Consider the following 15,544-nt stretch of genomic DNA (forward strand, 5'->3'; position numbering starts at 1 on the left):
ATGTCACTAAACCCGCCCAAAAATGTAAACAACCAAGCACGATCCGCGCCTATTAGACAGAGGGGGTCCGACAGCCGATCAGTTCCAGTCATTCCACCAGGGAGGAGGTACACAGCTCGTATTTTCTGTAGTCCAACCATGCCTAGGTGGTCAATATCGCCGTTCGATCGCGTCTGCATTGTTGCTTTGTGCTAGGAAGGGCTCTCAACAAGAGAAGTGTCCAGGCGTCTCGGAGTGAACCAAAGTGATGTTGTGGAGACATGGAGGAGATACAGAGAGACAGAAACTGTGGATGACATGCTTTGCTGAGGCCAGCCAAGGGCTACTACTGCAGTGGACCGCTACCTATGGATTATGACTCGGAGGAACCCTGACAGCAACGCTACCATGTTGAATAATGCTCTTCGTCCAGCCACAGAACGTCGTGTTACGACTCAAACTGTGCGGAATAGGCTGCATGATGCACAACTTCACTCCCGACGTCCATGGCGAGGTACATCTTTGATACCACGACACCATGCAGCTCGGTACAGACGGGCCCAATAAAATGTCGAAATACAAGACCAGAATTGGCATCACGTTCTCTTCACCGATGAGTCTCACATATGTCTTCAACCAGAAAATCGTCAGAGACGTGTTTGGAGGCAACCCGGTCAGGCTGAACGCCTTACACACACTGTCCAGAGAGTGCAGCAAGATGGAGGTTTCCTGCAGCTTTGGGGTGGCATTGTGTGAGGCCAATGTACGCCGCTGGTTGTCATGGCGGGCGCCACAATGGCTGTACGATACGTGAACGCCTTCCTCCGACCGATAGTACAACTATATGCGCAGCATATTCGCGAGGCATTCGTCTTTATGGATGAAACTTCACGCCCCCATTGTGCACATCTTGTGAATGTCTTCCTTCCAGATACCGACATCGCTCAACTAGAGTGGCTACCATGTTCTCCAGACACGAACCCTGTGGAACATGCCTGGGATAGTTTGAAAAGGGCTATTTATGGACGACGTTGCCCACCAACCACTGTGAGGGATCTATGCCAAATCACCATTAAGGAGTGAGACAGTCTGGACCAACAGTGCCTTGTTGAACTTGTAGATAGTATGCCACGACGAATATAGGCATGCATCAATGCAAGAGGACGTGCTACTGGGTATTAGAGGTACCGGTGTGTACAGCAATCTGGACCACCAGCTCTGAAGGTCTCGCTGTATGATGGTACAACATGCAATGTGTGGTTTTCATGAGCAATAAAAAGGGCGGAAATGATATTTTTGTTGATATCTGTGCAATTTTTTGTACAGGTTCCGGAACTCTCGGAACCGAGGTGATGCAAAACTTTTGTTGATGTGTGTAGTTTCGGCATATCGGACGTTGATACACGTGTTCTCCTATTTCTTTTGAACGGCCTATTTGCGGCTCTATGGTTACAAGCCGCCACGGACTTAAATACGAAATGTTATCTCGAATAGTACACATTTATTTGAAATACCGCCTAGTTTACAAAAATAGGCCGTACTGCGTTCTTAAATTTCGGTCAACACATACCGTAACAAGGAATAGAATACTACATCAGCGCATTACATGTGACAGTTCACTGTACGCTAGTACCTGTTAATGAAAATGTTCCACGTGTCATCTTTACCTTCGTCTGTTGATGTAATACTGCACTCGTCTCTGCAGTGAGTTAGGAATTGCCGTCCGCAGTGTCCGAAAGCTTCTAGGCGCTTCAGTCTGGAACCGTTCGAATCCTGGTGTGTGATGTCCTTAGGTTAGTTAGATTTAAGTAGTTCTAAGTTCTAGGGGACTGATGACCTCAGATGCTAAGTCTCATAGTGTTCAGAGTCATTTGAACCATTTGAGTTACGAATTCTTCCAAACACACCGGGATGATATCGTGAAGCTTAACAAGGCAAGACAAGTCGCTGCTCCAGTTCTTCAACCACAACAACGAAAGTGCTGCTCCCTGCAGTTTTGAGATGACCCCAGATATTAGAATCCAGAGGGTCGTTAGCAGTCGTCTTGTATCAGCAACAAAATGTGTGCCGACGCCCCGCCATGTGTGTGCTATATTCCCCAACGTTTCACAGTGGCATAAGCGAAAACTAAGATACTTTAGATGAAGAATTTTTTTCTAAAAGTTTACATTTCAAATAAACAAAACGTTATACTAATGTCAGTGGTGGTTTATAGCCAACCATTGCAAACTTTCTCGCAAATGGCTTCCTTGCGGACCCATGGTAACTGGAAAATTTTTGCCTGTGATACTATAATTGTTGCTCGAGGCTTTCCCGACGGACTAATTGTAGAGATGGTTCTCAGGAGGAGTGCCTAATGTCTTCGTGAAATTCCCGCAATATCTTCAGGTGCGACGAATACAATTCTGAGCTGCTGCTGCTGCTGAGATGACTTGCTGGGAAATCGCTGTCTGTAGTATGGCGAAAGTTAATTTTGGAGGTTGTTCCCTCAGTCGCCGGGTGGGAGTCTGGTATAATTACAGATGACCGATAGTGCTGTTCTTATCTAACTTCTGAGCTGTGACTGAAGCCTCCTGTTTAAAACGTGCAGGCGAAAAGGAGCCAAATTCGTAGGCCAATAGTGAGGATTTCCTGATCGGCAGCGGGAAAGACAGCTATGACATCCATTGGACGATGAACCAAGAGCTTCGGCGCACTTGCAGTGGCCGTCGTTCATAGTGTGCGCTGCCTCCGGCCGGCCTAGCGCCATGTCGCGGGAGCCGCATGCCAGTATACGCGTCCACATTGGCGAGTGGCCATCCTCACCGTTGCCATTCGAATGTTCACCCTAGGAAGCAAATAAAAGGCACACCACCAAGGAATTATCCGAATGGGATCGAAATCGATAGATTTGACGTACATGCACAGACGTACAAATGATTAAAATTTTAGAAAAAAAAGCATTCCGTCTTCTGGCTACGAGTGACCTACCGGGACCATCCGACCGCCGTGTCATTCTCCGAGGAGGATGCGGATAGGAGGGGCGTGAGGTCAGCACACCGCTCTCCCGGTCGTTATGATGGTATTCTTGACCGAAGCCGCAACTATTCGGTCGAGTAGCTCCTCAATTGGCATCACGAGGCTGAGTGCACCCCGAAAAATGGCAACAGCGCATGGCGGCTGGATGGGCACCCATCCAAGTGCAGGCGACGCCCAACAGAGCTTTACTTCGGTGATCTCATGGGAACCGGTGTATGCACTGCGGCAAGGCCATTGCCAGTTTTAGAAAAACTGAATGATTTATTCAGAGAAAGTGTTTCAGAAATTGAGCAACTCAATAACCCGTTGGTACACCTCTGCCCCTTACTGAAGCAGTTATTCGGCTTGGCATTGACTGAGAGAGTTGTTGGATCTCTTCTTGAGGAACATATTCTGCCCAACTGGCGCGTTAGAACGTAAAAATCCCGAGACGAGTGGAGGAACCTGCCCATGATGCTCAAAAAGTACACGATCAGGGAGAGATCCGGCGAACGTACTAGCCAAGGTACGGTTTGGCAAGCACGAAGACAAACAGCAGAAACTCTCGCCGTGGGCGGGCGGTGATTATCTTGCTCAAATATAAGCTCAGGATGGCTTACCATGATGGGAAACGACGCCGCGTAGAATATCTTTGACGTACCGCTTAGTTGTAAGGTTTCCTCCTATGAAGAGAAATAGCACCCCAGACCATCCGACCTGGTGTCCAAGCCACATGGAGGGCTACAGTCAGCTTGGTATCCCACCGATATACGGAGTATCTTGACTGGAACAGAGTTTGTCTTCAGTAATGAGTCCCGACGACCAGGCAAGACGTGTCTCGAGAAGCTCTGGGCAGTGATGAGATACTAACCTTTGCTTGTCATCCACGGCACCCTTGCACCACAGCGGCACATCGACGATATTTTACGCCACGTTTTCTTGCCTTTCGTGGAAAGCCACGCTAGGTTTATATTTCAGCAAGATAATGTACGACCACAAACGGCGAGAGCTTCTATTGCTTGTATTCGTGCTTGCCAGACCTTACCTTGGCCAGCAAGGTCGCCGGATCTCTCCCCAATCGAGAACGTTTGGAGCATTATGGGCAGGGTCCATATCCATCTTTGGCTTTTGACGACGTAATGAGCAAATTGGACGGGATTTGACACGATATCATTCAGGAAGACATTCAACAACCTTATCAATAAATGTCAAGCCAAATAACTGCTTGAGGCCCAGAAGCGGACCAACACCTTATTGACTTACTCAATTTGTGAAGTTCTTTTTCTTGAAGAAACCATCAAATTTTTCTGAAATTATAATTATATGTTTGTGTGCACATATGCATCACATCTACCGATTTCCGTCCATTTCGAATAATACCCTTCATGGTGTGTCGTTTTTCTTTCTTCCTTGGAGTGTATTTGTAGCCACGGAAACGTCATTTCTTGTACGATCAATATTTCCGCCTCGTAGCCGCTGATAATTTAACATGGTCAGCGCTGGATTACATGACTCCACGATTCCACGATCAAAAGATAACGAAGAACTATAGAAGTTCTTAAGAACAGCACGATTTCCAAAGTTATGGCTAAGAGATTTCGTACACAGGCACTCGTTCCTCCCAGGCTATAAGCATTGCTAAGGTTCATAAGGACAGCATTCAACTTCGATCAATTTTTACTAATACAGGGGCGAAGAATTACAATTTGGCACAACATCTGGCAGCGTAGTTGAGCCATTTGGTAGGAAAATGTGAGCAGCACATCAAAAAATTAGAAGGCTGCGTTCGTTGGTTCAGAAACTTACGACCTCGACTATCACATATTCTTGTGAGTTTTGACGTGATCTCCGTTTTCCCTCGAATGCCATTGTAGATATCACTGTTGCTTGTTGGCGAGAAGCTGGTAGGGGATTTTGTAGATTCCTTTTGAGAACGTGCTCACCTCAATACTTTTTTTAAAAGATTGACGATGTAACAATTCATAGTCCTTTGTCATCCGTTGTGGCTACTTTTTCGAGGAGAGAGCACTACAGTCGGAATTGTTAAAACCAACGTGTTTTCAGTGACATGTGGATGTCGTTTTCGTGATATGGCCCCACAGAACTGCACTGTTGGATGTCTTCCTACATATAAATCTCTACATTCTAACACCAACTTCACGAAGGAGATGGAGAAAAAGGGTGAACTACGTTTCCTGGACGTGTGTGGAGACTTGTGGAGAAAAGAGTGTGGCACCTTGAGTCCCTCTGTGTACCGTAAACCTACACATGGACTTACACTTGTAGGCAACCAGCTGTCTACATCCTTCTCAAAGTAGTGGCGTGCTTAGGAAGCTGTCCCCCAGAGCATAAGACATTTAGGATTCTGATAACTTATCCGATGAGCTATGCCACCTCCGTACCGTATTCTTGCAGAATACATATTCCGAACCGGAGATTCGCCGTTCTTTACACCCGGCGCGTGTCAAACAAAATGAGGAGCTGGAAGAAAGTGAATAAAAAAAAGGAATGGGCGTCTTGCCATATGACTTCATTGTTTTTCTTTACCAAAATAGCTAGATCAATGAAGGAACAAAGTTGAATGTGTCTTCTGTCCATCAGCGAAACTCTAGGCAAACAGAAAGACAATATTGGTCCGAGAAGGCGTAATTTCTGTAAGATTTCTTGTAACTACGGGACGTGATACATAGGACAAACATGTCGCACCGTAGCATACAGATGCGTCGAACATCGACGACACACACGTCAGTGGAATTTGCAGTGACTGAATATTGTCTTAGTGTGGGAAGACAATACGGGCTACTAAAATACTAGACGTCTTCTCACTAGGACAACCTTATTAAGGAAGCGATGGAAATTCACAACTCGACAAATCTGATGAACAGATACACAGGGTGCCAGCTTAACATAGCATGGGATCCAGCACTGGCCATCTTAAAATCATAGTGAGCACAAGAGGAAATTAGTGGTCACACAGGGAATGACGTTTCGGTGCCGACAAAGGTATTCGCATGACAACGGCGAGGGTGGTTACACTCCAGCGCGGACAAATACGAGCGGCTCCCAACAGAGGGAGCTGTAGCGGCCGCCGGCATCGCACCGTGCGAACGACTGCTTTGCGCCTGCACCAAAGGTATTGATTCATCGTCCGACAGGTAGCGTAGCAGTGTTTTCCGCTACCGGTCAGGAAATATTCATCATTGGCGACCGAATTTACCGCTTGCATTCCTGCTAGTTGTCTGCTTGAACTGGCATAATCAGGAGGATTCAGTCGGCATCTAAGGTCTGGGTCTGTCACACCTAAACGTGTCGCCCTGCTGCGCCGATGAAATATTGTGGCAGTTTCATAACGACATCCGACATCTCCCGACAAGCGTTTCTATTATTATCGTAAGCCGTCATATATCACCCGTGTCAATTTTAACTATTAATTGTGATTCACTGCAGTATATACAAATGGCTCATCACCTAGTTTACAAAAAATTGCCCTTCCTTATGCTGCACAATTTACTATGTACTGTACATTACTCGAACACGGTGATCTGTTACAATTTTGATATTAATCTCTGAGAATTGACAGTTATTTTCCAGTCTGTCTGTCAGGCTAATCTTGAAGAGTTAGGGTTCCTGGCAACCTGGCCACTATTAACTAGACTACAACTACGACATCCATACATATTATAAAAATTGAGTTACGTATGTACGTATGTTTCACATTTCCTCCTAAACCACAGGACTGATTTCAATGAAGCTTGATACACTTGTCACCTACGGTCACGAAATACTCGCTACGGGGTAAGAAAGGCCTATTATCAAAGTGGTGAATGTGAAAAAGAAGTGTAACCCACGACGCGCAAATACCCAGAGATTGGAAGGGCTGTTTGAGAATGAGAGAACATAAATGGATGTAACGAACTTTACGCATAATTTCAAACCTTTATGAATTCTTTTTCGCGCTGACAACCCCCACAAAATTTTTATGTGTAAAAAATCTGTCGCTTACTACATTTTCAGTGATCATGCAGTTAAACTGCCGCTTCATGCATCATGTTTTGAAGTATTTCTTCTTTACTACTAACTGGATTCACAATGTACTTTGCAGACGGTATTCTCATATACCACTCAATGTAATAGCAAGTTTGTATCATTGTACCACACGTATGTCCCGAGATATAACGTCATAAACAGTGAGATGCGTGAAAACGAAACTGCAATGAAAAATTCGCTAGAGATGTAGGTTAACTTTGTATACAAATATCTGTGAAATATATTAACTATTTGTGAAATATATGTGAGTGTGCGTACTTAGGAAAAGCCAAGGGTAAAAAGCTGCTCCTAAACCCCCCATCGATTTCAGGTTAACACGGTATATGCACTACTTTGGGGTAGGGATGATAACGTGGTGAGAGAAGGGGTAGGGGATGTACAAAGAGGTGCGTGGAGGAGATGGACAGGCAGAGGGTAAATGGCCAGAGAAAGGAAATAGTTAGATATGAATAGAGAGAGGAAGAGGAGGAGGAGGAGGAGGAGGAGGAGGAGGAGAAGGAAAAGGACAGAGAGAGGTGGGAGGATGGGATGGATAGAGAGATGGGGGAGGAGGAGGTGAACTTACAGGGCGGAGGGGAGATAAACGGCGAGGAAATGAGCAGAGGGACAGAGGAAGGAAAGAGGAGGGGATTGACAGAGAGAGGGGGTAGAGACGGATAGAGAGTGAGAGGAGGAGACAGACAAATAGAAGATTGGAAGAAATGAGTAGCCTGGTACTCGGCTAGTAATGAATGATTTCCCCGATAGCAAAGAAGTGTAACATCGTACCAATTGACACTGATAAAAAGTAGTAGCTCCCTCATTCAATTTTTACCAGATTATAAAATGACGAGTAGTACTCTGAACAAATATCGTTACCTGTCTGAACACATATATTTCTGCAACGTTCTGCAACATTTTAATATTATATACGTAATTTGATAGTCGTATTTCAAAAAAGAATCACTCTGCCAATAAACCTGTCAAAATGACGTAAAACGGCTTTGTTCATAATCTCACGAAGAAAGAAAACTGCACGAATACGGTATAGTGGCGAATGTTGCTCCGCAGTGCATTTACTCAGTGGAAGAGAGAGCATGTGGTTGTTGAAAGAAAGGGCATAAGTGAAGGTCATCCACAAGGTACCATAATGTCATGACAGAGACGCAAACGACGCAAAGGCAGCTAGTATTAACGGTACACAGGAAACCACATTCCGTAAGTATCATGCATAGATCTTGTGTAAGGGAAAGGGGTGATTTAAAGGAAACTGCGAACAAAGAACAAGTTTATTAATAAGATGTCATCAGAATTAAAATTAACTTCTGCGATGAGGCCTAGAGGCCCAAGTGATGACAATCGTCTACTGCGTCGTCATCTTCGTATGGCGCCATTGAACATCAGTCTCCAGGATCAGGTGGTAAACTCTCCTCTCTCACAAACCACAGCCGTCACTTCTCCTTCAAGTAGATCGTCGGTGACCCCACAAGGCTGAGTGCACCCGGGAATCAAACCAGGGTCCTTCTCGTGAACAGGCAGACATGCTTACTGCACTGCTGCCAAGACGAACACGTTAGACAAAGAGAAAAATAAATTTCTACTGAGAAGTGATGCGATGCTTAAGCTGGCGCGCTTTAACGTTCGGTAGAATATCTCCTGTCTTTCTATTGGTGACCCGTCGAATGCAAGCAAATGAAAATAGAGAACTACGTTTCATGAGAGTATGAAGTGAAATAATACATCCGTCTAGCTCGCTAGTGAAGGCCACCAGTCGCCTGGAGGAACATTCTCGACCTTTCTGCTGATGCTCGGAAAGCGGGAAAGAAAACAGCGACTGTTAGACGTTACCCAGTGGACCGAGAATGGTTAAAAAGAGAAGGGAAGGGACTCAGCGAGGGATGTGGAGGAGGGCTCGCCAGTATTTATGGGACCAGTCAATCAACTTTGCGCCTCGACCCGCAGCGTGAATCATGATGCAGCCTCTCGGGAATGGCTAGCTAACTGTAACGGACTCTCCCCGTTGCCAAAGAGATCCGCCGATATGGCCCTGGGCCGCTCGTCCTAGAACGTGGCCAAGTGTTTTTCAATAATGGTGAGCCTAAGTCACAAGCGACAAAATCGCACTCTATCCTGGGAAAAATGGAAATTCCGTGACGTAAACAAATGTCATTTATCAAGCAAAAGGAACCTTGTGATGAAGCCATTATTCACGGGAAAAGAAATAGGAGTAATCCACTGATTTACAAACCCCTGCAACTAACGTCGATTTGTAGTGTAATTTTGGAACATATTGTGTTCAAACATTATTAATTATATAGAAGGAAAGTATTTATTGACAAATAGTGAACTCGGATTCAGAAAATATCGTTGTTGTAAATCACAATTAGCTCTTTATTCACGCGAAGAAACATGTGCTATCGACAGGGAATGTGGAATAGATTTCCTATTTTTGTATTTCCTCACAAGTGACATCAAATCAACCTGCGTGTCTATGGAGTATCGTCTCAGTTGAACGACTATATTCGTGACTCCCTGTCAGAAAAGTCTCAGTTCATAGTAATTGACGGAAAGTAGTCGAGTAAAACAAAAGTAATAGCTGCCGTTCCACAAGGCAAGAAAGTGTTACAGGCCCTCCGATCTTCCTCATCTACATAAAAGATTTAGGAGATAACCTGAGAAGCCCCCTTACATTGTCTGCAGAGGATCCTGTCATTTTCTGCCTTGTGGAGTCATCAGAACATCAAATCCAATTGCAAAATGATTTAGACAAGATAACTGTATGGTGCGAAAAGTGGCAATTGACTAAATAATGAAGGGTATGAAGTCATCCACTTGAGTATTAAAAGGAATCCGCTTAATTTCAGTTACACTGTAAATCATTCAAATCTAAAGGCTGTAAAATCAACCAAATACTTAGGGATTACAATTACGAATAACTTAAATTGTGACGATCACATTGATAATATTGAGGGGAAAGCAGACCAAACACTTATAGCTATTGTCAGAGTACTTAGAAAATGCAACAGGTTTGCTGTAGAGACTGTTTACCCTGCGTTTGTGCACCCTTTTCCGATGTATTGTTGTGCGGCTTTGGATACGTATCAGATAGGATTGACGGAGGACATCGAAGAAGTTCAAAGACGGGGTGAGAGTGTCACGGATATGATGTGCGAAGTGGGGTGGCAATCATTAAAACTAAGGCATTTTCATTGCGGCAGGCCCTTGTCATGAAATTTCAATCACCATCTTTCTCCTCAGACTGTTAAAATATTTTGTTGACCCCTAACTAAACAGGGAGAAATTATCATCAACATCTGAGCTCGCAAGGAGTGATTTAGGTGTTCGAGAGTGGGACGGTAGAGAAATACTTAATTGTGAATGTTACAGGTAATTATGAACTGAACTTGACATTGGTTCTGCAATAAAAGTGACCGAGCTGTTAATTAACGTCGGCTATTCTCAATAGTGACTCGGCTTTTGACTTCCTGACCACTTTCTCTCTATTCATTGCTTGGCAAGTAACAATCATGTTTTGAAATTATTTGTCAACATGTGTAATGGAGCATCAATAAACGACGTGAACATAAATGGAATATATCTAATTCATTACCATGCAACGACAAGAATTGATGATGGAAAACTTTCTTTCTTTTAAGATTAGGATTGTTTTGTGGTCGACATTGCTTCAAGAGTGTACAGTAGTGTTCTTGATACAGACTGTCGCACATGTACGCGCAGTATCTATCACAGTCCAGCAGGTTTTAAGGAATTGGATAAATGCCTGCCATATCATTGGCTAATGTTGATTATACAGGGTGTTTCAAAAATGACGGGTATATTTGGAACGGCAATACAAACTAAACGAGCAGCGATAGAAATACACCGTTTGTTGCAATATGCTTGGGACAACAGTACATTTTCAGGCAAACAAACTTTCGAAATTACAGTAGTTACAATTGTCAACAACAGATGGCGCTGCGGTCTGGGAAACTCTATAGTACGATATTTTCCACATATCGACCATGCGTAGCAATAATATGGCGTAGTCTCTGAATGAAATTACCCGAAACCTTTGCCAACGTGTCTGGCGGAATGGCTTCACATGCAGATGAGATGTACTGCTTCAGCTGTTCAATTGTTTCTGGATTCTGGCGGTACACCTGGTCTTTCAAGTGTCTCCACAGAAAGAAGTCACAGGGGTTCATGTCTGGCGAATAGGGAGGCCGATCCACGCCGCCTCCTGTATGTTTCGGATAGCCCAAAGCAATCACACGATCATCGAAATATTCATTCAGGAAATTAAAGACGTCGGCCATGCGATGTGGCCGGGCACCATCTTGCATAAACCACGAGGTGTTCGCAGTGTCGTCTAAGGCAGTTTGTACCGCCACAAATTCACGAAGAATGTCCAGATAGCGTGATGCAGTAATCGTTTCGGATATGAAAAATGGGCCAATGATTCCTTTGGAAGAAATGGCGGCCCAGACCAGTACTTTTTGAGGATGCAGGGACGATGGGACTGCAACATGGGGCTTTTCGGTTCCCCATATGCGCCAGTTCTGTTTATTGACGAAGCCGTCCAGGTAAAAATAAGCTTCGTCAGTAAACAAAATGCTGCCCACATGCATATCGCCGTCATCAATCCTGTGCACTATATCCTTAGCTAATGTCTCTCGTGCTGCAATGGTAGCGGCGCTGAGGGGTTGCCGCGTTTGAATTTTGTATGGATAGAGGTGTAAACTCTGGCGCATGAGACGATACGTGGACGTTGGCGTCAATTGGACCGCAGCTGCAACACGGCGAACGGAAACTTGAGGCCGCTATTGGATCACCTGCTGCACTAGCTGCGCATTGCCCTCTGTGGTTGCCGTACGCGGTCGCCCTACCTTTCCAGCACCTTCATCCGTCATGTTCCCAGTCCGTTGAAATTTTTGAAACAGATCCTTTATTGTATCGCTTTTCGGTCCTTTGGTTACATTAAACCTCCGTTGAAAACTTCGTCTTGTTGCAACAACACTGTGTTCTAGGCGGTGGAATTCCAACACCAGAAAAATCCTCTGTTCTAAGGAATAAACCATGTTGTTCACAGCACACTTGCACGTTGTGAACAGCACACGCTTACAGCAGAAAGACGACGTACAGAATGGCGCACCCAAAGACTGCGTTGTCTTCTATATCTTTCACATCACTTGCAGCGCCATCTGTTGTTGAAAATTGTAACAACTGTAATTTCGAAAGTTTGTCCGCCTGAAAATGTACTGTTGTCCCAAGCATATTGCAACAAACGGTGTATTTCTATCGCTGCTCGTTTAGTTTTTATTGCCGTTTCAAATATACCGGTCATTTTTGAAGCACCCTGTATATGATTAAATGCTCTATAAATTCCGTTCGCCGATTTACATGCAAACCATATGGGAAACTACGCTTGGACAAGCGGGTAAAGCACTTCACTAGGGGCCCTGGAAGCCCCGGTCAATTCGCCCTGTTATGAAATTGAGTGCCGGGGGTAAAATGCAGTCGGGGCAATGGACTGCCATCCTCATCCTCGTACTGTCGCGGCGAACGAAAGTTGCGTTCTTCCTGCACTCAGGTCAGGAGAACGTTCACAGGTTGAACACTGCAGACCTTATGTTTTATCTGTTTACAGTAACCGATATTTCTTACGTGTATTCGTTGGAAAATGATGCGTGATTAAATCAGGTCCGAATTATGGAACTCATAAAAAATTCGATTAACTAAGAGGAACCAGAAGTTAGAAGGATTATTAGGCTGTATTTGTCTATAATACAAAGTGTGTCTCATGTGTTCGGTGAATGGTCTCGGAAAGTAAAGCAAAGAAGCGTTACCAACATAATACTTTTATTGTCCTATGAAGTAACCACTACTAGCTACAACACACTTCTGACGTCGGCTGTAAAACTGTTGGAAACTGTCCGTAAAAGCTTCTTGTGGAATCGCTTGCAGCACTTTGCTCATACTTTTTGGATATCCGCACCATTACAGGGGATGAGATCTAGTGCTACAGAAACGATCCGGAGACCAAGCGACAGACAATGGGGTGGCTTTAGTCACTTCCTTCGGACAGAAATTCGTGATGGATCACGTCTTTGCTGTCGAAAAAGACAGTCAGCATCGTCTTAATCTTGGATTTTGTCAGATGAGTATTTTGGGAGGCGAGGAAACGATGAAGACAGTGCCATTGGCTGTCGCTTGGTCTTTGGATCGTCCTGGTAGCAGCAGGTTTCAGCTCCGGTAATGATGCCGGTATCCAACGACGCGTGACCACAGTGCTTCGAACGATTCCACGAGAAGTGCCTGCTGAAAGTTTCTAGCAGCTGCACTACCGTCTAAAGAAGTGTATTGTAGCAAATGGTGAGTATTTTGATGGGCAGGTATTTTGTTTGGAACTCTTGTTTCCTTTGTTTTCTGAGATCCTTCACTGAACTTTTCGGACGAATCTTGTATTTCCCTTTCCTAATTTTTGATTCGTGGTGTTCTTCTCATCGCCGTATTGTCCTTCCGTGTAAAACGTTATTTCTTATAAGGGCATATCTTCCATTTTCATGCAGCGTTCATGAAAAGCATGGACTCCAGTCTGACTATTGGTACCCGAAGTCTTAGTAACTTTTTATTTCCTTTTTCCCCTTTCGTTTTCTTCTGTTCTTCTTGTTTCTGTCTATATTTTGAAGTTAAAATCAAGGTAGTTATTGCAATATTTACCATTGCTGCTACATTTCATTATCACAAATCAATAAGTATGTTTACATTGTAAAATATAGGGCGTCTGATTTGATGTAAGAGAGGACATGAAGCTCCTTATCTGGTCAGGGTAAACACAGGTGCAAAATTGAATAAACAGCCAAGTCTCATTTGAGGTAACTATATTTTGTCGATTGCCCTTTTCTTACAAAAAACATATGTGTGATTTTATGCTTTTGGTCCACGCTTAAGTACCCAGATGTTATCGGGGAAGCATTCCGTGTGATATCTGGAGCTTTGTTCATGTAAATGTACACATCTGTTAAATTTTATCAGTGTTTCCGTAGTCATTACGCTCTCCGTCCTGAATCGGTAGTAGTTGGAAGACTTCAGGTTACCCGCATTTTGTGTCCCGCTCTGCCAACGTTACTGATCTAAGAAATAAAGTACCTTGTGTAACTATGAAGTAAGCATCACTGTAGAATTTTCGCTGTTCGTGTTATTAGTTTCAAGATGTGCAAAGAAGCAGTTCTGGTCTCAATGTGGAAGCTACCTACGACTCCTCAAAGAAAATTTCTTGGAATATTGAGCGTGCCAAAAAATAATTAACATTATCACTAGACGCTGTTTTTTGTAGTTGTTACAAAATATGTAGCAGTAAGTACCTTTACTGAAAATGAACATGTCAATGAGGCATTCATTATAACACCGTTTCACTTCTACTTTCGTATCAATGATAAATACGAAAACAGCACAAATGCACTTACAACTCTGCGTGAGATAGGTGGAGTTTGTTCACGCTCTAACACCCCTCTCACAAGATAGTATGTGTGGGCGGGGCTCACTTTCTCCGCTCCGTACATCCCTCTCTGTAAAAGAGAGGGAAATGTCTGACAAATGCATTGGCTGGAAGGTATGGACTGTTAGCGAGTGAAGTCTCATCATTTTCAGCGATAAATATCGGCTCTGTACTAAATACTACGATCATTGTTCGTTAGACAGGTGGCGTCGAGGAAAGAGGACACATTTTGTCAACGTTTAGTAGAGATATACTGATGTCATGTTTTGTGGTCTACATCACAGCTAGCCATTCAAGGAACTCTGTCGGTACAGCGGTATGTCGTAGACATCTTGCGTCCTCATATGTTATCTCTTATGAGGCAGTATCCTGCTACCACCTTGCAATAAGAGAATGCTCGTTTGACACACTTCTGAATAATGTTGACGTGTTCCCTTCTTTGAAATAAATGCGCATTACCGGCTATGCGCGATTTTTAATTTCACTTGCTCCTCTACATGTAGCTGAGCAAGGTTCGTTGTCAGTGTGTGTAGTACTCAGCGACAGATGTGGAAATGTTGCTACTTAGCAACTGTGAAAGAAGTTTTTAATGGGTGACTTTGGTGGAATGAGAGAACAGGAAGTGTTGTGATGTTGCAGCGACCGTGAGGCGGCGGTGATGCGCGCGAACGGCTGGCTGTACCACTACTACATGGTGCAGAGCAAGCTGCAGTACGGCCTCGCGCTGGAGGCCCACGCCGCTTCGCGCATGGCGGCCGCAGCCTACTACCATCACGGCGCCCCGCAGCCGCCGCCCGCGCCGGGACCACAGGTAACTTCCTCTACTACTTAACACTCTCTAAGCACAGTTAAGGAATTTTTTATCAATATATAACAAATGCACCGACGGGATTAGTTCGATATTTATGAAACTTTGTGGAGATGTTCATAACATACAGGGTGTAACTGGTATAAGTGGAGAGATTTTTATATGAGGTACCTTAATATGTACACACAGTCTTGGCACAAACACGTCACAAGCCTTACGAAGTGACGTTTTCTGCA

At 44.3% G+C, this 15,544-nt stretch overlaps 1 protein-coding gene across 1 annotated transcript in view; it reads left to right on the forward strand.

Moving 5' to 3' along the window:
- The window catches only part of LOC126298105 (neuronal PAS domain-containing protein 4), a gene marked incomplete at its 3' end in the record, with an annotated part of 1,124,810 nt that overhangs the window by 1,076,728 nt on the left and 32,538 nt on the right, over positions 1-15,544 (forward strand). The window contains exon 9 of the mRNA XM_049989427.1: positions 15,140-15,311. Coding sequence (XP_049845384.1) covers positions 15,140-15,311 — 172 coding nt within the window. The remainder of the gene's footprint in view (positions 1-15,139; positions 15,312-15,544) is intronic.

Source organism: Schistocerca gregaria, chromosome X (assembly GCF_023897955.1).
Source record: "Schistocerca gregaria isolate iqSchGreg1 chromosome X, iqSchGreg1.2, whole genome shotgun sequence".
NCBI classification, from domain to species: Eukaryota; Metazoa; Arthropoda; class Insecta; order Orthoptera; family Acrididae; genus Schistocerca; species Schistocerca gregaria.